The 23623-nt window shown below is 39.8% G+C and overlaps 2 protein-coding genes across 2 annotated transcripts in view; one reads left to right on the top strand and one right to left on the bottom strand.

The window, feature by feature from the left end:
* Positions 1-6747, bottom strand: part of WDR64 (WD repeat domain 64) — a 64717-nt gene extending 57970 nt beyond the window's left edge. Inside the window, 2 exon segments of the mRNA XM_066178868.1 lie at positions 6594-6648; positions 6651-6747. Coding sequence (XP_066034965.1) covers positions 6594-6648; positions 6651-6747 — 152 coding nt within the window.
* Positions 6724-22400, top strand: OPN3 (opsin 3). Its single transcript, XM_066178869.1, has 4 exons — positions 6724-7146; positions 17744-18063; positions 19011-19262; positions 21808-22400. The coding sequence occupies exons 1-4, from the start codon at positions 6795-6797 to the stop codon at positions 22075-22077; spliced, it is 1194 nt and encodes a 397-aa protein (XP_066034966.1). The 5' UTR covers positions 6724-6794; the 3' UTR covers positions 22078-22400.
* Positions 22401-23623: the final 1223 nt, after the last annotated feature.

The raw sequence follows: 23623 nt of genomic DNA, 5'->3' as shown, positions 1-23623 counted from the left end.
TTATACTTTCTGGGCCTGAACCTGCAATGGTGTCCTTGGTTCTTGGGATGGAAAAGGACTGTTTTGTCTAACTGAACTGTGAAGAGAACTTGCTAACACTTTATATGAAGTTCAGAGTTATTTACTAATGCAGTAAAGATTCTGGAAAATATGAAAGCTAAGACTTAAGGCATCAGTACCATAATAGGAAAACGATGAATTTCAGACTCTCTGTTAAACTCACTTTTCTTAGACCACAATGATCAATTTCTTTGTATTGTTCTTTAGCTATTGATCTCCAGATCCACTTTGCTATTACGTCACCCAAGGTTGATGCCAGGTTCACTTGAATTCCTTTCTTGAATTCCTGAGTGTGGAGTCTTAGCTCTGTGGTGATTGTAGCTGAAACAGAGAAATTATATTTTATATTTCCTCATGGTAATCTAGTGGATTGCTATCAAACAGGCATATTTCAAGAATATTCCAGTCACTTCTTCAAAGAAAACAAAACAAATAAAGACAATAGTCTTCACATACACTCAGCAGATCAGCTAAATGACATTTTTGAAACATATAGGGAAAGCAACTAATTGGTATTAAACAGTTACTAAAAATAATGCATGGAAATATCTCTGCATGAAATAGCAGAGATATTCCAGGAAAGTGGTGTCTCATGACACGCTACCTAACACAGGCAATCCAACAGCTTGGGATTCTATCATTTCAAGGGGAAGAACCCAAAAGTTTCTGGGTACTTCTGCTGTACTGCAATGAGCATTTCTTTTGATTAGAATAAGGAAAACAGCTTGGCAGAGAAAAGCAGCAATGATGCCTGGAAAAGGGCAGGATAGCTTGAGGATACATTTTTGCTGTTTCCAACAGTAATTCTCCAGGAAAATATTTGGTCAGAGTTGTGGTATATTTGACATACTGCCTCTAGCTGAATTCTTGTTAAGCAGTGCTTCCTGTTGCTTTTTTTTCCCAGTCTCTCACATCTAAGCTAATATGACAACAAGTTATATTCTCATTTCCCAGTTAATATCAGTGGTTTAAGGTTCATAACGGGTATTAGCATCCATCCTCAGAATAGAGAGGTTAAGAACAGAAAGCTGTGTTTTGTTCTCTTGCAAAAACCCACGTGGAAACTTCATGTTATGCAACATAATGAAAACATAAAGAAACCCCAAATGAGGAATCATTGCTCTCAGTACCAGCTGATTCTGTCCTCTTCAATGTTTACAATAATAAAAAAAAAAAAGTACAGTACAATTTAAAAATAAGACATGATGACTGAGCAGACCGAAAAAAATGTAGAGAAGATAGGAACTGCATTAGAAGATAAGTGGAGTCTAAAAGGCAAATTCAGTATTTAATTGATGAGTAAGGAAATCCTTGCATTAGTAGCCCTACAGTCGCATTAACTGAATGAAAAGCATTTCCTTCACTGTCTCCCTTACTGATAGTGTGGAAAGCACTGGATATGGAATACGATATAATTGATGTTTATTCAGAAGCTGACTCTCTCAACTCTTCTCTTCTTACCACATAATCTTATTAGTCTCAGTTATTGGAAATTCTCAGATACAAAGATAATGATATGTCTGGATAGATGCAAAGAACAGCTGCAGCAAGTTCATTGTAGGATTGACACCTCATTTGAAAAATCAATAACTTTCAACCTTTATCTCAAAAACTACCGTAAGTCTATGAAATGCCATGCAAGTTTTAAAATTCTGACCATGTAATTTGACGGCTCATAACAAATAACCCAAACCTACTGAAGAGGACAAACAGCAAAGATGATAGATCTTCTCTCTTGCCTGTACAAGGTTGCTAGTCATTCTTCCTGGTAGTCTCATGCAAAAGCAAATTCTCCCCAAGTTAAATGATGGTTCAGAACAGCGCCAAGGGGATCACACAGCGGATCTAAACTGGTCTTAGCTGTCCCTAAAGAGGCTCTGGGACATAAGAGACTTTGTTCCTGACTCTGATTTTGGTCCAGATAAAGTCCAGCCATTTAAAATGGAAGAAAATAATCAGTTCCTGAAGATGCTTTCTTTTGATAAGCTTACCCATCCTTTGCTATTTCTTCCTTATAAACATTCTGTTAAACCTGGTTGTGTTTAAGTTGAATCAGGATAGAGCTACTTGAGTTCAGACTGACTGAGCTCTCTGACCGGTATGGGGCTGGGCAAGTAATAAATTTTAGCATTGTAAAAATTAAAATTCTTCTATGAAACAGTGCTTAAGGGGTGATATCCTGTTGACATTTACATTAGCTCGCTCTTTTTTCCCACTGGCTCAATTTTTCACTTTTCTTCTGATATTAACACCCCACAAGCAGTATTGCACTCCTTGCTATGAAGTGCATCTTTTCCTCTCTGTCACTAAAGCAGCTGAAACGACCAAGTGGTAGTTTTAAAAACTGTATTTCCTGTGAACTATATATTGATTTGTATGTTGGGCTCTGGAAAATGACAAGGCAGTGAGTTTTTTTACATTTTCCCTTTATGTTTGTCATTCTAACAAGAAGCTGCAGCATAAGTATGAACTACTATGCAAGGTTATTGCTTAAAAGAAACCAGTTTATATCACAAACAAATTTAATAGTGTTATTGTTGCATAAACTGGTGTTGCTGGTCCTATAATAGTTATACAGTGCTAGTGTTTAGAGTTCAGGCTGCCCTATGAGCTGTGTCTGTACAACCAAGGACAGGATGATGTCAGCAGGCACAAGCATATATCACCACTTCTCTTAATCCACTCTGCAAGAAACAAGGGCCACAAAGGTATTAATAGGCATCTGCCATCTGAGCACATAGTACAGTCCCACACAGGTTTCTCTAGCCAAGATGAAGTTCATCTCATCTAACTTAAGCATCTAAAAGTTAATTATTCAAGTCATCTCATGTGCCAGTCAATAAACACTTTCAGAGAGTGATTCATCTTCCTGGTCTTAGGTGCTTAACTTTCAAATGCATCATTTAGGTGAGATGAATTACACCTGCAGCTAGTACAGCTCTTTGTACACATGTCAGGTATACCACAGCTCGGAACAGACTGCAGCCAACTTCCAACTGCAGCCCAGATGCTCTAACTGCTCACTGTCACCTCCCAGGACTGCCTCCCCTGCTGAAAACACCTGTGCTTGCTTCAATGAACTGAGCCTGAGCCAAGCACTTTTCTCAGCCCAGGATATACTCACATTCTTGCAACATTTGCACTTTACCTGCCTTATGGTTTAGATTTAAAGTTCACATCCCAATATGGACTAGATTATGCACATAGGATTACAAGTTCTGCAAGATGAACCAGCTCTCCTAGTTTTAAACCTTTACCATTAGGGTTGTGCACTTTGGATTTTTTAATTTACTTAAAAATCGCATTGTCAACAAGAGTAGATCTACATTAAAAGCCTTGTTTTAATGCCAAGAGGTTGGCAAGAAATGAAAGGTATCTTCTGTCCACAAACTCACACTTACTCTGTAGATATACCCTGAAGTCATATATAGATACAGTGAATAATGACTCGGCTTTCTGCCTCTAAGGCTAAAGAATAGCAAAAACAACATGTAAGAAAAAAATATGCCAGGAGAACACTGTAAAAAAAACAAAAAAGCTGAAGCTAGGTAGCCAGAGTTTTTGGGAAGTGTTGTTTGTTTTGTTTTGTTTTTGAGCAGCCTGCATTCTGGCTCTATATCATGCCATGGGAAATAATAAGCTTACAGAGTTCAAAACAGGCATCAAAACCCCAGCATTATCTGACTCCTAGAACAAATTTATTTAATACAGACAAAAGCTTGACCTTTCTGCCCACTCTCTGCTTGTCAGGAAAGATGGGAAAGAGCCTGTGACTTCAAAGGCATACTCGCAGAAGACAGAGAACAGAGAAAATGAGTGAAAGCAACACGTAAGTCTGTGAACATAAAATGAAATAGGTCTCCTGAATGCCTTAAAACACTCTTTTTCCACCCCACAATGTTCTCACTGCAAAAGCCCAGACATTTTTAATGGTGCAGTTACAACTGGGAGTCCCATTTGAGGTTTGTATTTCTACCCAAGCTTAGAGAGTAGCAGTGACTTTGAAAGTTTATTTCTCTGCTTCAGATTCTTTAGCTCTAACTTGTGACACTCAATTCTCTGCTGTGCTGAAGCATTCCAATTACTAAGTACTATAAACTCCTGAAGACAGTCCCAGACATCTGCAAACTTTCTACTTGTGAATTATTAGTTCCAAGGCTGGGTTTTAAGGTTTGTCTTGTGTATATGTAAGCATACGTTGGCCACCTGAAAATTTACAACCAGTGCATCTTCCATCTCATGTGAATTGTGCATAACAGACAACATGTTAAAAGGACAGTTGCAGAAGAGATCTAGGAAGTCCTTGGGAGTTTCACAGACTGTTTTTGCAGTAGAGGACTGGGGACCTTCTATTCCTGCTTCTTCCTGTACCTTTATAAACCCATGAGCTCAACTACATACATGTTTAGTCCTTTGATGCACTTCCAGTAAGTCACACACATACACTTTTAAAAATTGGTTCTGGTCTATCCTTTTATGCAGTGGTAAAAGTAAAGGTAAAACCCTTTTTGCAGCAGAACAGGATTGACTAAAGAATTAATTAGATTATTAAAACCATAGCTGCATTTGTTCTAGAGTGGGTTAGGTAAAACAGAATCTGAACTAGGATTGGGGTCAGGGTTCTGTTTACAGCTTTGCCTTTGACCTGATGATACAGTAAAACAGCATTTCTTTTTGTTTTCCCTCATCTGAGAAGTGACACTGCATGGAAGATGAATGGAATTCTGCTCATGAAGTATCCAAGACCACTAGAATAATATTAGCAATTTGACAGTATTAATAATGGGACCTTGCAAATAAAGCATTGCAGAGATTGCACATCTGTGGATCTATTTAGTTTTGCTATGAAAAAGCCCAAACTAGGGCTGAGATATGATCTTTATAAACTGCAAGTTATGGGTTATCTTATCTTCTATAAATTCAAAGACATCTAGAAGGAGTATTTCTGGCAGGTGCTGTAGTGAAATACCTCTTGGAAGCCCTAAGTGTATAATGGAATCTGCCAGTGGACACTATGTTGTCTGGCATGTACTACGCACTACATTAAATTTTTCCTATTCTTCCTACCACCTTTTCTCTCCTTTAATTTTGCAGGGACAAAAAGATACACCAGTTAAGATTTTCCTTTACAGGCAGAAGATAGAGATGTCTTGTTCTCAGTGAGGTGTAGTATTAATTTGGTTCAGTCATGTCATTGTTAGACTTTTACAATGCAGTGACAAAATTATGTCTTCTCTAAAACTGATGCTCAAGCACTGTGGTCTATTACCAGGAATTTTGGAAGGTCATGTGTTCTGTAAATCGTTTTTACAGTAAAAAACCACATAATTGATTTTGAGAAAGGAAGCTGCTCCTTCCTTTCCAATGAGAAAAGCCCTGTCGACCAGTAATGAAGGAACAGATTGATCTAGCTTTTTAAAGTAAGTTTCAATTACTGATTACATCATATATGAGGGATTTAACAATGTGGATCATAAATAAAGTTAACATCAATAAGAGTAGGTACTTTAATCAGTGTTTAATTTTTCTGACCTATGACTTTGTTCCTACTGCCTTGTATCATAGCAGTAATTTGTCATATAAAATTTACTGCCATGAGAAGCCCATAATTTGTATATAGGTTTGTTTTGAAAGACATCAAACCTACCACAACTATCTATGTTTTCAATCTCAGTTTACCCTTAGTCTAGACCATTTAATACCACTGTGTATTAGGGGAGAAAAAAAACTAAAAACCCAGCTATTTTTTTACAAGACATGTATCCATTTAAACATTAAAATTCTGTTGCTTTCACAGGTGGTTTATTTTTTTTAAACCAAAGTAAGAATAGACTGAAACTGAAAGTTTCATTTGGGCCCTTAAGAAGGCTGTCACTTATCAACGCATATTAAAGCAAACAAACTGGAGGTCTTCCTGTGAGGAAAAGCAATGCTCGGTCTGGCAAGGTGTTTTGGGTGTAGAACCACGGGGAGCAAAATTCGCTGTCAAACACTCCGGAGTGGGTCGGCCTTGGAGACAGCACCGCCACCACAACACAGCTAGGGCTCAGGGCAACACCCAGGGCTGCACACAGGCAGCCTGCACGGTATTCCTGTACAATACACCCTGGAGATAAAGGTATAAAATGGGCGACTTCACGGTGCAAAGTGTGTTGTCTTACTTGCCCCAAGGCTGACAAAAGGGTATCCACTCACAGCACAGGTTTGCACGGGCCATGGTGTTGCCAGGTCGCTTTGTGGGGCTCCGACTCCTAGAGCCAAGCTGTGAGCACTGCAGGGAAACTCCTGAGAAGACACTATTGCCGAAATAGGAGTTTTCACTGGCAGGACATCTCGGGAAGAAGCCTAAATAAATATCGGTTCTACCTCTACCCAGAGCTGGCCGCAGAGCAGGTCTGCCCAGACGCGGCCCCCGTGAGGGAAGCGCTGCTGACGGCAGCCGTGGCCCAGCCAAAGCGCAAAGAGGATTTTTAAGGAAGAGGAGACAACATCCACATTTCAGCCACAACCGGGCTGCTCAACGCGCTGCTCACCCCACTAACAGTGCCAGACGAGCCGTTTGTCCAGAACCAGCCATGCCCGGGCCCGCCCCGGGGCAGGCGAGGGCGAAGCCACTCGAGGGCGCGCCCTCCGTGGGCGGGAAGGCGGCGGGGACTCCTCCTCCTGCCCGGAGCTTCGGCGTGCCATGGGGCTGGGAGCGGGCCGGGAGGCTTAGCCCGCTCCGGCCGGGAGCCATGCCCGCGGGGAACGGCACGGGCACCTCCAGCCGCCCGGAGCCCGCGGCCACCGAGCAGGAGGTGCCGGGCGAGCGGCCCCTCTTCAGCGCCGGCACCTACGAGCTGCTGGCGCTGCTGGTCGCCACCATCGGCATGCTGGGCTTGTGCAACAACTTGCTGGTGCTGGTGCTCTACTACAAGTTCAAGCGGCTCCGCACGCCCACCAACCTCTTCCTCGTCAACATCAGCCTCAGCGACCTGCTGGTGTCCGTCTTCGGCGTGAGCCTTACCTTCATGTCCTGCTTGAGGAGCCGCTGGGTGTGGGACGCCGCCGGCTGCGTCTGGGACGGCTTCAGCAACAGCCTCTTCGGTGGGTGCTGGGGCCGCGGGCGCCGCCTGTCCCTCCTTGTCCTGCTGGGTCCCTATTCGCCCGCTTCTACCGGCGGGCCCGCGCCCCGTCCCCGCTTCCCATCCGCCTCGGCCCTCCTTCCCAACCGCTCCCTGCCGGCCCCAGCCGCTCCGTCCCGCTTCCCAACCGTCCCAGCCGCCGCATCCCTGGCGCTCCCGCGGGGCAGTCCGGCCCGGGGGGGGTTCAGTCGCCGCCCTGGCGGGGGGGTGGAGCCGGCGCTTTTTGGTAAGAAAAGGGCTACAGTGCTGGAGAAAACGATCCGAAGCAAAAAAAAAAAAAAAAAAAAAAAAAAAAAAAAAAAAAAAAAAAAAAAAAAAGAGAGAAATTATTCGAGAATCAGCTTTTCGACTTCCCGCCTTTGCCTGTGGAAGGTGGGGCGGGACATTTAGGGAAAAGGGCAGCAGCGCTGTTAGAAGAGGTCTCGAGTTGACTGAGTGATGCTCAAAATTCATGAGCATGAACGACTGTATTTTATAGGAGGAAGCGCTGCAATCTGTGGATAAGGAGCACGTATGGCTGGGTGTAGGGTCAGCAGTGTTCCACCTTCGTGGAACAGGTGGAAAAGCTTCTCTCCAGCAGCCTTCTCAGTGTTGCGAATTGTCTGTTTATAAAGCTACGCAGTGTGTGGCAGTGCCTTGAATTTCTTTATCCATATGTGAAATTCGGGTACCATCCTTCAGTCATAACGGTGTCACAGTTGGGCTTTGGGAAACCACTGATTCCTGTGAAATTTTGGCACTGCAGAAGCAGTACTTACACTATTTCCATTTCCAAAACCTATCAGCTCTTCACTGCTTTCCTTCCTACAATGAATACATAGCCTTTGCAGAGGTCTGCAGAAGAATAGGTTGTGGTCCAGCTATGTACATGCAGCCTCTTAAAAGGAATATTGCTTTTTCTTTACCAGTAAAGGATGCTGCAAAAGAAGAGACTCATGTTTCTAGTGGTGAAAGTAAATGTTTGGCTAACCAGTAATGAAGTCCAAAGCTCATGTTAGATACTTCTTCTGGAAGAGGTGTATAAATTAGAGGTGGATCACAGTGCACCTACTGGACGTATATACACCGAAAATTGATTCTAGGGTGACACATTAAAGTCTTCAATAAGCTTTGTAGCTTTCCTGCATACATAGCCTTTGTTTCACATGGCTCTGTGGTCTGCTTTTGGTGGGCTGCTCTGCCAAGGTGCATGGTTGCTCATGCTTGATTTGACTACTGCTGCATAGTGCAGAAAAAAATTTATGTCTTGAAAGTTATAGTGGGTGCAGGATGTAGTTAATCGTTTGTGCAGTGTTTGGTACCAGATGATTTCTGCAGTGCACAGTTCTCAAGGTTTGTGTAGCTGTTGGTATCAGGGAAAGTACTAGGGAACTTCGCTGGCATAGGTTTGTCTCAATCACTCAGCCTGTTCAAATTCTTGAGAAACTCAAGTACTTGTCTGCCAAACAGATGCTGCCTGAATGTTAATCTTACACAGGGGATGTAAAGTACAGTTCTGTTCCTACCTTTATCTCTTATACATTATACTTATTATTTTTGATGGAGACATTTTCCATATAGGTTCAAAAAATAAGATACACAGTAAGGGTGAAAAACTAGACTATAATAATCTCATACCATCTTCTGAAATAGTAGAAATAGAAACAATGAGGTATATGAATTGGCAAAGAAATTGCTTGATCACATGTGACTTTTAATTTCTGTTTATTTTGAGGTGTGCTACATAATTTGTGACTATAAATATATTTAGTGTTGATGCTTTCCTGCATCTCTCTAAGATTTTTTTTCCCGAAGAAATGTAGGCAAATTCATGGCCCTTGTCTAGAGAGTAGTCAAGTTAGCATCTGTGGTTTGCAAAATTGCATCTTCCTGTGGTTGGTCGTGCTATGTTCCTCTTCCATAATGTGCTTCATTGGGGAAAAAAAAAATTACTATTATTATTAGAAAAGTGTGTGTTTGTGTGTAGTTGATCATATGGAAGTGGAGAGTAAATGCATGACCTAATGTTCAGGAATGATGCCTCAGTTTACTTTTTTCAGCTGCCATGTAAAGCAATCGAAAATATTTGTCTTGGCTGTCATAATTGAATGCTAATCTGATGTCTAATTTTAACCTCCACAGTATTGTTTTCATATTCTCATCTAGAAATACAAGGATTGTTCTTTCCTGTTTTTGAAGATGAATGGTTCCCCACCTGCATGGGAAAGCAGAGGCATAATGCTGAGGAAAAAAAATACTGTAAATGATGCCCTGCAGGTAGCATCATACTCTACTTGCCATGTGGATTATCTGGATTATTGCTACTATGGCTTCTATTTTCATTTTGTAATGTATTTACAGAAAAAAACCAGTAATTTGAAGGTTTTTTTGTTTGTTTGCTCCTGTTTGGTAATGTTTTGTCGTTGTTTGGGTTTGGGTATTTTGGTTGTGGTTTTGTTGTTGTTTATTTGTTTTTGTTTTGTTTTTTTTCTTTGGGGAATTTTTGCTGGGGTTTTTTTCCTGTTTTTTTTGGGGGGGTGGGGGTTTTTTTGTTTGTTTGTTTTGTGGGTCCCTTCATGCCCCCCCCCACCCACCCAGTGGTGAAGACACCGATTAATCAGGAATTATATTTATAAATATACTTCTCTTGTATATAACAGCCCAAGTCACCTGTTATCTTCAGGTTTTGGTGGTAGGGAAAGTAATGTAATGGAAGTCTTACATGTGCATTACTTAAAAGTGCTTCTGAAAGCATAGCGCTCTTCCCAGAAACTTTTGGGAATACAAAGTACATTTGTTGATCAGAAAATATACAAAATTGACAGCTTTGAAAAGTGAAATTCTCATTAACTAAGCAGTGTACTTACAGCTTTGCAGTGTTCAGTAGCTCAGTAAGCCACAATGACATAATGAAGTGGTGGTAGCTCTGATACCATGGACGTGGAGTCTATTAAACCATAACAGATCATGTGAGGTTCCTTTAGTGGTGTGGATATGTCCTGGGGTTGGACCCAGTCTGGCTCATTTGAGATGATTTGACCAAAACCTCTTTATTTGCAGCTTTGTGGTTTCATTCTTGGGTATGATCTTTTTGTGTATGATCTTGTGAGCTTTCTGTGCCAGCCCTTCAGGTCTGAAGGCTGTTCAGTCTTATTTTCAATCTTTATGCATCTTTTTAAATCAGAAGATCAGCCCCTGAGAGCCAATACATGGTATAAGTTGTTCTCTGCATGTGTTGGCTTATAAATGAGAGGTTCCCTGATAGTAAACAAGTTTGGGACAAATTATTAAATCCGCTTTTAAAATTTTATTTTATTTTCTAAATAAGATTTTCATTTTGAATTCAGAGCTAATTCTCAATAAATTTTAAAAATCAGATTCTTTCCAATTACTGTAGTTAATCAGGAATCACTTTGAAAATCATGATTCAGCAGCTTTTTTTTAAATTTTCACGTGTTGTTACATGGCTTTTCCTCATACTGTTTCGAAAGCCAAAATCAAGGTATTTCTGTGTTCCTCTTAAGGATTTCAGTATGATTAAATACATAGGTTACATTTATGCTTAAAATAAACTGCTAGCATCTATATTTTCAGTAGCTTTCATTACATAATGTTGACAACTTCTTTCCCCTGTCACAGATACGGGGGCACTCTCTACACTTCTAATAATTTTGCATTGAAGAATTGAGCATTTTCTTTGTCTGAGTGCTTCTCATTTCACGAGGCGGTTGGAGGGGTGTTAAGATCCAGAACTTAGACACTGTAAGCAGGTGTTCACAGTCTGAAACTTGTAAGTTGAGAACATGCCAGCACAACTACAGATTTTCTGTCTAGGAATAAATGGCTGGTTTTTGTGTTCTTCACAGTTGTCTACTATAACATTGTCATAACTTTATTGTGAGACAAGCCCATGTAGTAACATCTGCTCTTGAGTTGCATTACACAGCTCAGAACCTGATGTTTGTGCTACTGCCTATGTCTTCTGTGACTTGAAAGGTTTTTGTTGAGCCTTTAGAAGGTGCAGAGACCTGCTTGCTACAGTGCAAAACTGATCCTTTTGACTATTGAACGTCTGTGCTCGTCACACAAATAACAGTCCCTATTTTCTTTTACTCATTAGAGTCTGAAGTCAAGATACAGTTTAGGTACATGTCTTCACAGCACAGGCTACAAGAAGGGCTTTTTTTCTCTACTACAAAGCCATTCTTAGCACCTCATATATTAGTGTAGGGAAAACGACATAAATGATTACCTGATAGGTCTTAGTCTAAGCTTTTGTGACGTCGTTGTCTGTTTTAGACATTAATCCCTGCTTAATTTTGTTTCACTGAGCTCCAGTGTTTATTCTGTTACAAGTGATGTATCTTGGTGTGATGTGATAGCTGCACATCAATTAAGTGATGTATTTATACCATGAGGTCCCCCTTTCTATGGAGGTGTGCAGTTAGCTCTACGCTGGCCCTACTGCATCTGCCACCCTCTCTTCATGTGAAAAGCTTCTAACTCTTTCCCTGTCTGTAGTCAACCAAGCTGTAAGTAGTAGAGATCTGTGTAATCTCTTTATCTGTTTTAGCAATACAACTCATATCTGGGAGGTGGGCGATCACTGACAGCATAGCTTTTTGATTATGTTTCTAGAGAAGACACCTGACAGCTAAACATACCCAAAAGTCTTGGTTAGCAGACATAGATAATTTCTTTCTTCAGGTAAGAGGGTAATTGTGAAATACAGGATCAGAGTGTCATGATCTTTGTGGATACCTGCTGGGTTCTCACAGATATTCAAGGGGTTTTTTTGAATGACTGTGGCTGTCAGAACCTGATGTGCACAAGAGAAATTTGTGTACTGCTCACCCCCAGGCAGTGGGTGTCTGCTTTAATACCTTCTGTACATAGAAATAGGCCTTGAGGGTTTTGAGGTAAGCTGGTCTTATCACATGGAGCATACACACTTAACCCCTCAAGCATAAATCACTTCAGCTAAAAGTGGTGGTAGCTAAACCATTGGCCAGTACTGGTCTAAGGTGTTAGAAGGTCTAAAACCTTCTTTTAATTGTGCAAAGGAAGAAAGGAGTGGAAAAACTGGTTGATAACAGGAATGGTCTTGAGAAACAGGCATCAAAACTCTTTATCTGAGGCAGTCTCTTGACAGAAGATGGCATAGTCAGGGTGTACTCTGGGGTAGGCTTTATATCATTAAACTTTGTTTGCAATTGAAAGGCTGCTGTTGCTGAAGTGTGGTTAGAGACCTCTGTCTTTCCTAACTGCAAGCTTTTTTTGTAAGGGTAAAATAAAACACTGCCAGATTTTAATGTCAAATTAATTAAAAGCATTATGTCCCTTTTGGACAAATTACCATTGGTATGCAGCAGCTAGATCTTGATGAGCTACCAAACCAATTTGGAAATCTGGGTGTATACTCCATTCCAGTAATGTGTACTAGAGGATGGGAAAATTGTAAGAGTTTTACAGACTGTACTCCCATGTGAAAAGCTACCCTGCGTACAGCTGAGGTTCTTTTATTTGTTTGTTTCAAGGTGAGCTGATACCACCACCACCACACCCACCAAACACTGAAGTAAGGATTAATTGCTTGAGAGTGTCTTGTGGACCTGTCTTCAGTTACAGCCTGTTCAGCTAAGGCTCTTCCCTGCACAGTGACAGTGATGTCCTGTGCCACCCTCTTGCATTACCCATGTATGTTAAATGCACTGATTTAATCTCACTAAAAGCATTTTCTATTGTTACTCAGCAGATAGTTTTAGGATCTTGTGTTACAAATAGCTGGAGGCTCAATCAGCATGCTTTAGCTTTATTTATTTATTTTTCCTCCGGAGTGAGTTAATTGCTTGGAATATTGAATTTGGAAGAAGTGATTTATTTCACCATAATTTTATAGAACAGCTACATATAAAATATACTTGAAGTCTGTTATGTCTAAGAGAAGTGGTGAAAAACCACCTACCTAGATTTGAATGCAGATGTTAAAATTGCTTGAAAAATTAGAAGTGATACATAGCTGGTGCCTAAAACATTGTAATGCCTAATTGCTGAATTCAAATAGACTGGTTATATATTTTATAGTACAAAACTAGAGAGTGCAATAACACCTTTCCTTGCCATGGACAGGAAGTTGCTTCTCCTAAATTGCTGCTGTCTAGCTTTTCAGATGTGAAAAGAGGTGAAGAGGGATTGCAGAAGGGTGGCTTTCTTCTGTGATTAGGTATGCAAAATGGTCATTCAGCACTTGAATGTAGGGCAAGGATTAATTTATATAGAAAATAATATGGCCTTTGACAGAAGCCATGGTCTGTCTCAGAAATGGATCTTATTTGCTACATTTTACTGCAGGTGCTCTGTAGAGATGCTCAGTCTTTGGGAATATTTGATATCATCTCTGTTTAAATTATAGGACATGCTTGGGGCAGGGGCTCAATATGAATATGCTCTTGCATGGAGAGGGCAGAAGCTGTTGTGATTGTTCAACCTTGTTGAAACAAACACTTCAGTTCTGAAGGCACTGCAATATATTTCTTCTAATGAAGGATTATAAAGTCAGACTACACACCTTGTATGGTGTAATGAGGTACAGCTTAGCTGTGTTTTGCAGTTTTCTTTGTGATGACCTACACTATGCATATTGAAGTATTTAATGATGTATCCAGAACTGACTCCTGGAAAAGCCAAGAATAGGGAAGAGATAATTATCACATATGGTACGTAATCAAATCTACACTAAATGCAGTGTTTCAGTAGGAAAACATTACAAAATGGAAAAAATGAGAATTTTCTTCGTAAACATCCAATTAAAAAGAGGTAGCTTTCACTCCTCCCTGATTCTGTGTGGCTGGCTGCTGCAGAAAAGGAGTTGCAACATAGAATTTGCAACTAGTGCCTTAAACAAGTAGACACTTCAGTTTTGCTACATTTATCTGCAGCTTCATTGGAAATGACCCCATCTGTGCTAGGGTAATTGCCCAGGCTTAAATCAGAGCTAAAACTAGCTGGAGTTCCTAAACACAAAGAGTGTTTATGTTTATAATCAGCACTTACAGATGGGGTATTGTCTGAGATGAAAATCTATATATCAGACATGCAGTCTCTGTAAACACTGGGCAGTAAAGTCTGAAAGAGTTAAAAAGATTGAATTTCTGGTGGAGCTAATCAACCCTCAGAATCTTGGGTCTTAGCCTTGAATCACAATATGTAGCTCTCCAGTACCTCAAGAAGCATAACAAAATATGTTTCAGATGAAAAGTAGAAATTGGTTTGAAACGTGCATTTTTGCTAAGGGGGGGGGGCTAATAGCCAAACAATAACCATGATGGCTTTCTGTAACAGATTTTGGTTTTTAATCAGCACACATTTCATCATATTAAAATACGCAGCTCTCTCAGGATGAAATTTAATAATTTCCAGAAAAGCTCCTGTAGAGGAGTGGGGGCAGGGAGGGAAGTAAAATTCAGTGCCTTCCTCTGCACTAGACTGCAGAATGAAACATAGAAAATGGAGCCATATGCATTCATAAATCATATATATCTTATGCTGTGACCTGCATTTCCTGCCTCATGCCTGTGTGCTGCCAAACACTCCTTGAATGCCAACACAAGAGGGATTTGCATTTTGGTGCATACTGTCTAAAAGGCTGCCTAAGGTCCCGTTTACAGTTCAGGGAGGAAAATTCAAGTATGTCTTTCAAGAGCGGTGCTTTCAGACTGAATGGGGCTTGATAGAACATTGTTTGAATGCCCGTGTGCACATACGGATTTTTAGAGATGTTGAGCATCCTATGACTGTCACCCTGATCTTTTCAACCTTCTGATGTTTGCATTTTTGTACTGGAGTTTCTCAGGACTTTTAGGTAAACAAGAAGTGATGTTTTGAAAACTGTGCATTCCTCTTTGGAGGAGGGATAGTTGATGGACATCTAGGTTGACGAGTGGGGTTGGAGAAGTGTCAACCTCATTGCCCAATCTGTGGTCAGACTCCAAAAACTATATAAATCGAAATCGAGAAATAAACGCCTCTGTTTTTGCTCTTACAACCTGACTGCGTGAGTGTGGTTCTTTCGTGTCCGTCTAGACACTATGACTTCCTTGAGAATGTCAAGGACTCAGTAAATTATTGCTTGTGAACACCTGTACTTTCAGCCGAGCATGTGTGCTTTTGATGAATTTGTCATGGCTAGAATTCAGCACTCATAAAAGGGATGGAGAAGTATTAAGACCACACAGGGACATTAGTCATTGAATTCCGTTCAATGAAGGAAGGTTGTAAGAAGCAAAAAGTTAATTTAGGTATTGTGACTCATCCTCCTGAGGAGCTGCTCTTTCTCTTCACTGCTCAGAGAAAGCTGCAGTGCACTAAATAAGCAAACTGAGCCTTTAGCTGAGTGATATGATTCTCCTCCATAAACATGTCTGTGGCTGACTAATATAACTGTCAGGTAAAGTTCTGTAATTCCTAATCTTTGAGTAAGAGAAATGGAAGGGAACTTGTTGCCTTACCTTGTTTTCAGGAAGAAGACTGTATTTGATTGAATAAAGCCCTTACCTGTGCCAGTATAAGTGTGGAATAGTACCTCTAAAGTCCTGTAGTCATTTTCCAATGCCTGCTAATATTTTGCTTAGATCCACATTGTTCAATGTATTTTCAGCATGTTAGGTCACAAAAAAGGGCATGAAGGACTACTTTTCAACTTCATTCCCCCTCCCCCCAAAAAAAACCCCCAACAAACCCCACCAAACAACAACATAAAACCTACCTATGAACCCAACCTTCGGTCTTTGGAAGACTTCTGACCCACATTTGCTAGTCTGATTCCAAACTATGACAGTGAAATTCTACAGCAATTATTTATGCAAGGAAAAAAATCTCACAAAACTAAATGTGAAAGATTACTGTATGGCCAACAAAGTCTACATCTTTTTGTAATGCAGGTTTAAAGATAACTAGAAAAAGAGTACATTTACAAAGTGTTCCATTTTAAAGACATCGATGAAAGAGTGTGGTGCATTTTCTTTTAGAGTGGGTAATTCTCCTAATCAAGAAAGCTTTCTAAGCTCACCTCTTATAAAAAGGAAATCCTTCAATAACTACAGCATAAAGTAACTTTCTTGGAATCCTAAAGGATATCCTACTGTGACATACTTGGTTAATAATAAACTGCTTTTGCTGTTGAATACCTTTACAGAGAGGCTATGTGTTGCTCTAGATTTTGTTACTCTTTAGTTGTGTTCCTAAAATCCATGTTGCTGGTGCTTCTGTGCTGTTGTTAATTCATCTTCGATAAATGCTTATCCTTTTTTCGTAGTGAGATCAGGTTCCTGCTGAGTATAAAATGGTTGTTGTCTCTTTGGTAGTGAAATCTGCAGAGTTAACCTTCTTAGAGCTGTATACATGCATGTTATGGCACATACGAATGTACTTGGAGAAATTAAGTGCTGTGCATATGCATGAAAAACTACTTGTGGTTTGTATTAGATAAAACCTATACAGATTTAGACACAGATATCTGTATAATCTCACAGAGTGCTGTGAAATACACCCTTTTGTTGTTTAAGAGCCTGAATTGATGACTGAATCATAACACATTTCAGGTGTCTGGCAGTTGCCTGATGGGCAATTTGGGTTTTGATCATCAAGTGTTACAGACCATTGAAGTAGAAATCCTTATATTCTAATCAAGACAGAAATGCCTTGGCTTCATGAAATTACAAAAGTGTCTGGATAGGGTAATACTGAGAGCTGAAGATAATGTGTGATTTCTCTCATTACATGTACTGGGTTTGAGGTGGACAGAAAAGGAATAGAGTGCATAAATATAAAAGGATTGATATTTTTATGAAAGCAGCAATATGGGAAAGGGCACTCAAAATAATGGAATACTCTTTCAGATGGGATACCTTCAGCAATATAATGCTTTGCCTTCCTGGTTCTTCTTGGAATGCAAAGACTTCCATGATGTCTTGAAATAAATTTGGATTATTCTTGTCGTTTTGTTCACATTAAAGGTGCACATTTCTGCTTTCAGTTACTGAACGCTTTCTTTAATTCCAGTCTCAACTCTCACATTCACTAAGTTTCTAAGAGATTTTCTTTATGGATGATTATCTGTTTTATATGATAGTTTTTTTCTTTTGAGAACCCTAAACAACGGCAGCAAAAGGAAATCACAAACCCCAAAGGAGTGTATATGTAACAACAACAAACCCTACAGCAACTACCAGTAGAAAGACCCCCAAACCTTGGACCATAATACCTCACTAATGAAGTAATGTTTAGGAAGAAGTATTAGCTTGGTCTCTTTTTTTCCTTGTCCCACTTGTTAGCCATTGTATATCATGGATCAGATGTCAACGTCCTTCTCTGAGTAGTTTGAAGTTGGTGATTCTGTTTGGCTTAACAGTTAGTTAGTAATGCACAAAAAATATTATTGGTGTTAGATTCATAATATGAGCCAGGTCATTTTGAATTAACCTGCTAGCAAAGGAAACATTTATCCAGAGGAGTTCAGTCCAGTCTACAGTATTTGTGAATAATTTAATTGATTTTCTTTCTTTTTTTTTTTTTTTTTACAGGAATTGTTTCAATTATGACCCTCACTGCGCTTGCCTATGAACGCTACATTCGGGTGGTCCATGCAAAAGTGATTGACTTCTCTTGGTCCTGGCGGGCTATCACATACATCTGGCTGTACTCACTGGCCTGGACTGGAGCTCCTCTTTTGGGCTGGAACAGATACACACTGGAAATTCATGGATTAGGTTGCTCAGTGGACTGGAAGTCAAAAGACCCCAATGATACCTCCTTTGTGCTCCTTTTTTTCCTTGGCTGTCTTGTAGCACCTGTTGGGATCATGGCCTATTGCTATGGCCATATTCTGCATGCAGTAAGAATGGTAAGTTAGTTCAAATAAGACTTCACTTGATGTAATATTATCAGTGAAAAATATTGAGGCTGTATTTTAAGGTTGGATCCAAGCCAAATTTGCACTCTTACTTTAAACTTTTGAGTATTTGATGTTCATCTATGTCAGGTACCACTAGATAGGTTATAGGATTGGGAGAGAACCAGCCTAGAGCTACTAAGGTCTATTTGTTGTGTGGTTTTACTGGGGGGAAGTAGGGAACTTGCTTATGTTTACTAATCCACATCAAATCCTCACCTGAAAATTCAGTCCAAATCCTTGTATGAGAAAGTGTTAATGATTCATATTTTGTGGGTAGTTAGTCTGGACCCATTCAAGTTTATGGTCAACAGTATTGGCACAGTGGATAATTTGTGAAGTATGTTCAAGTATATGTCCTATCTTTTCCTTCTTTTATGACTCAGGTAACATGGGAACCTGCTGCCTGGTATTCTGCTTTAGAGACTTCATAATTATAGGGCGACAAACTATGTGACAAAGCAGTACAGAGAAATCTATTTATGAATTGTCTTTTCTCTAAAGATTTTTTTTTCACAAATCTAGAGGACTGTCTAACTAATCAGACAAAGGACCACTAATGCAAACTGAACTTGCTTATGCAATAGCCAAGGGCTAGTTATTTTTCTAAAATAATTATAACTGCAGCATGCTTTGTAGCATATCTGGATTTGTTGTTTTCTAGTAGATTGGCTATTCTATTTTTTTCTCAGCTTATATTTTTACACTTAATGTAGAGAATAAAAGTCTGAGAAACATGATGTAAATGTCCAGAAGAATTATGGTTTAAAAGATAAGGTGTATGGTGCCTGGGCCTTAAACTAAAAGAGTGAGTCAGTTACTTATAAATAAATGTGGAACTATTCAGGTTCAAGTAAAACATAAAGCTACTTTATTTTACTAATTTTTTTTCTCTACAGCTTCGCTGTGTAGAAGATTTCCAGACAGTTCAAGTGATCAAACTTCTAAGATATGAAAAGAAGGTGGCTAAAATGTGTTTCTTGATGATCTCCACGTTCCTTATTTGTTGGATGCCCTATGCAGTGGTCTCTCTCTTGATAACATATGGCTATAGCAACCTTGTAACTCCAACAGTAGCTATCATCCCATCTTTCTTTGCCAAGTCAAGCACTGCTTATAATCCAGTTATCTATATCTTCATGAGTAGAAAGGTAGGTACATTAAAGGTTTTCTTGTTTGAATTATTAGTAGCCAGTGTCACGATTGTAGAATGTAGGTCTTATATACTTTAACCTGAAAAACTTTTTTAAAATTTCAACAGCTGTGATAAATGGTAACAATCTCGAAGAAATGAAGTCCCTCATGGTGCTTTAATAGTACCAGATTAGAAATTTAATTTGCTTATATTTAAATTCAAATACACATGAAAGGGATGGGAAACAGTGTCAGAGTTTAAATGTCTAGTTTTGACAGTTTACCTGTGAAATGGATTGCTGCTAGAAGACCTCATCTGAATCACCCCCTTACCACAGTAGATCTCCATCAGAGGAAATTTAGAATAATCAGTGTCTGTTTTTAGGAATAAAAATCTTGCCTCTGACTTCTATGTTATAGCAACACAGGGACTGAAACGGGTAGTGTAACGTGCACATTGTAAACTTCTGAAACCAAGGTTGTATAAAGATATTTGGTGTTTAATAGAATTCCTTTACAAAGGGTAAAAACCATGAATGATTGCTGGAGGGGTTTTCCTGAGTTTTCCTTACCTTTAAACCCACTATAGAGATGGAATTTTCTGTGATTTCCTACACTGGGTTGCAGTGTCCAGGCAGCAGCCTGTACGGACAAGGCAGCCAAGTCAGTGGGTCCAATCAGCCACACAGACAGCCAAGCAAAGGTTGAGTGCAGCTCAGGTCAGGACCAAGGGCAAGGGGGAGCTTAAATGTTTTCCTGAGTAAAAGCAGGAGGCCTCCAATGTGGCATCTTGCAATTCTTCCCCCACAGCTCATTTCACAGCAGGCTGATCCACAGCTACACGGCTGCACAATATCAGAGTTATCCTGGATATTGGAGGCTAACAACAGTCACGATCTAAAAGGCTTTTTTAACAGAGTGACTTTTTAAATACACTTCCACTGACTCTGTACCTAATTGTCAGGCTGGGTATCTTACCTGAAAAACATTTTATGGTTCTGATACAAGCAGCAAATCAAACTTGTACCAGATATAATGCCAGTAAAGACCCAGTCAGGATAAGTATCAATCATCTGAACATGCTTATTGCTGATGCATTGTGAAGTGTTTTTGTCTACCCTCTAATTCTAGATTAGGACCAAAATGATAGTATTTTTGCTTTTTTAAAAAAATTATTTTACCCTCAGAAGGAATCCTAAAACAAGTTCTTGATAATAGCCTTTCTTTATCTGACCTGGTTCTAACATGCTTGCACCAACTTCGTTGCTACTCTGAGGTAGACCATTACCTCTGAAGTTGTCAAGGCTTCCACATGACCATTCTTTCTCTGAGATTATCCTTCTATGAGATCTTGTAATTAGCTAGATTCCTTTCCCAACAAGACACACCTTTTGCCTTCCCTGTGTCAGAGTAGGATTAATTTTCCGCAGTGAAACCTTGTTCCAACTTGGCATGTCAGATTGCTTCTTGCATGATGTCTGGGAAAATGGAGGCACTGGCCATGCAGGATTATACAGAGTAATCCTTAACACAGCTAAATGGAAGGCTATTAAAAAAAGATGTCGTACCCTCTTTTCAGAGAAAAGGTGCATTATTTCCCACCTGCTCCTGGATGCTTGTTATGTTTGGGGTTTTTGTTGTTTTTGTTTTGGTTTTTTTTATCTTTTGGATGGTTGATTGAAGTCTCCTTCATACGTTCCAGGCAAGTCTTGTTACAGGCTATTAACAAAGGGGAAGTTGCCCTTTTATTTCTCATAGAACCAGAGTTCTTCCCCAAAGGATCTAATTTGAGCATCAAATATGTGCAGACATGGAACTACTGAATTAATGCATCCTTTAACTCTCATACCTGGATCTTTGTTTTGTTGAAGGGGAGACCATAATTAGAGAATTAATACAGTGCTACTACTCAAATTTCCATTCTATGGGCTGGTGTGACCTTTTACTGTATACCTCACATTATTTAGTCACACAGTAGAACAGACTTCCTGTGTCACGTGTAGCTTCTAGTTGGCTGAAAGACTTCTGTTCCATCCATATTCAATGGGAACATTTGACTTCTGTGTTGCTAACCATTGAAATTTCATTTTACATCTATGTCATTAAATGCTTTTGTTAAGATTCCAGACCCTGGAGTTACTTAAAAGAAGAAAACATCCCTTTGTATCCCCTTCCTCACCTTGTTCCTTCCCTCTGTATCCTCCTGTGGAGTGTTTGTGAGAATATTCTTTCCCTGCTGGATCTAATGTGTGATTTTTGAATATGGAAACAAAACCTATAGCACACTTTGGATCCTAGTCTTCTTGTCTTTTGCAGATCTTGTACCTAGTAAATCACTCAGCTGCATTTCAGTGCCCTCTGTTGGCTTGGTGATCCTATTCAGATGCGGAGAAAAAAAAGTGCCCACTACAAAGGCACCATGTTTTGTTACTGAAACTAATTCAGAAAATATGCAGAACTCTCTTATTTTGAGTCATTTACTGTACTGTGCCCTTCACTTGCTTGTAGGTGATAGTGAGTGCTTAGGAAGCTGGGCATCATTCTGTTTATTCTCTCTTGCAGTTTCGACGCTGCCTTTTGCAACTCCTGTGTTTTCGCCTGATGAGATTCCAGAGGACAATGAAAGAGACACCAGCAACAGGGAGTGACAAACCAATACGACCAATAGTTATGTCTCAGAAAGCAGGGGACAGGCCAAAGAAGAAAGTGACTTTCAGCTCTTCCTCTGTCATTTTTATTATCACCAGTGATGACACTGAGCAAGTAGATGACAGCAGTAAATACAATGAGACAAAAGTAAATGTCATCCAAGTAAAGCCATTGCAGGGATGAGTTGAAGAGACATGAGAATGAGATGGATTTCAGCCACTAGACTGTTTGGGCTGGAGACTGGTTTCAGTGGCAGTGTCTGTGGGCTGCCAAAGGAAGCCACATTCTTAAGCTGTGAAATACTGAAGGGATTCAGCATTTGAAGCTCTCCAAGTAGGTCACTTTTGGTCACAGTATGGAAATCTCTGCTAAAATTGTTGATGGATGTCATTACACTGAATCTTCTTAAAGCATATTTTATGATTGCCATTCAGAACTTTTGGTATTTTAATGTTTTCTGTATATTGAGCCTTCAGTGAATAATTAAATGGATCTTATTTATATAATTTTATTCTCAGTGAAATATTTTTTCCCCACCAACTAGGACATGATCTGATATTGCAGCTTGTTGGATAGAGCTTGAAGGGAAGTACTAGAGCCTGAGAAAATAGTATTTCAGTGTTTCAGCTGAGCTTTCTAAAGATCAAGTAGAGAGCTTGTAAAGAGAAACTACCCACTGTTCATATTTATGAAGGTAAATTTGAGTAATTAACAGTAACAGAGTGTGATTCTTCATAAGTTGATGTACAATGTATTTACCACACTGATAGTCGTGTAATGATCTGTGAAAACTAAACACTAGAATTTGTGGTCAATTTTTTATCTTAGGTACTCTGTTTGAAGTGCAGTGAAATTACTTGAAACTTCATGAAATGATTTTCATTGAAATAGTGAGATTTCATTTCCTTTCATGAAAGGAAATGAAACAAGAAATCAACAAATGAAATGAAGTGAAAAGACAAAGAAAGGAAATATAAGGAAGTGAAATGAAATTGAAAAAAAATGAAAATTCTTTGGAGAAGTTAAATGTATGGAATGGAATGGAATGGAATGGAATGGAATGGAATGGAATGGAATGGAATGGAATGGAATGGAATGGAATGGAATGAAGTACAGTGAAATGAACCAAAACTTCATGAAGTGATACTCACTGAAATTGTGAGATTTCATTTCATTTTGTGAAATGAAGAAATTTCATCATGGCAGGGTAGTGAGATTGCTTACTCTACACTTTTGGAATCTGAGCCAGCCATGGTGATGGGGATCACAGCAGCAGAGGCAAGTTGCCGTTAGGTTTGGATTAGGGTTCAGAGAGCTGAAAGAGTATACAGCTCCAAGAAAACTGGGGCTGGAAAAGGCATGCCAAGGCAATCCTGACAGAGCACAAATTTTGCTGCTCCTACATCTTTCTAGTCTGGAGCTCCCATGGTGATCAGAAACTCAGCCCCAGTGACAAGATGCCATTAAGCCTAGAGTTGGGGTTAAGAGAGGAAGAGAGCCTAGAGCTCCAGGGACACTGAGGCTGGAAAATGCATGCCAAGAGGATTATGGCAGGGGCACAATATTGCTGCCTTCACACCTTGCAGATTAGGGCCATAAATGGGGATGGGCACCTCAGCTACAGCACCAAGGTTGCTAAAAGGTTAGTGTGAAAAAAATGAAATTCTGAAATGAAGTAAAAAGAGTGGAATGGAATGGAATGGGTTACAGGTGTGGTAAGTACCATGAT

The sequence above is a fragment of the Chamaea fasciata genome, unplaced genomic scaffold, assembly GCF_029207755.1.
Source record: "Chamaea fasciata isolate MVZ Bird 193981 ecotype frontalis unplaced genomic scaffold, bChaFas1.0.hap1 SCAF_3, whole genome shotgun sequence".
In the NCBI taxonomy this organism is placed as follows: domain Eukaryota; kingdom Metazoa; phylum Chordata; class Aves; order Passeriformes; family Sylviidae; genus Chamaea; species Chamaea fasciata.
Note: the sequence above shows the minus strand (reverse complement) of the source record. Positions and strands in the feature narration are given on the sequence as shown.

Coding starts and splice junctions, on each gene's coding strand:
- OPN3 (XM_066178869.1), top strand. CDS start 6,795: ATGCCCGCGGGGAACGGCACGGGCACCTCCAGCCGCCCGGAGCCCGCG. Junction 7,147..17,743: donor CTTCAGCAACAGCCTCTTCG/GTGGGTGCTGGG, acceptor TTTTTTTTACAG/GAATTGTTTCAATTATGACC. Junction 19,263..21,807: donor ATATCTTCATGAGTAGAAAG/GTAGGTACATTA, acceptor TCTCTCTTGCAG/TTTCGACGCTGCCTTTTGCA.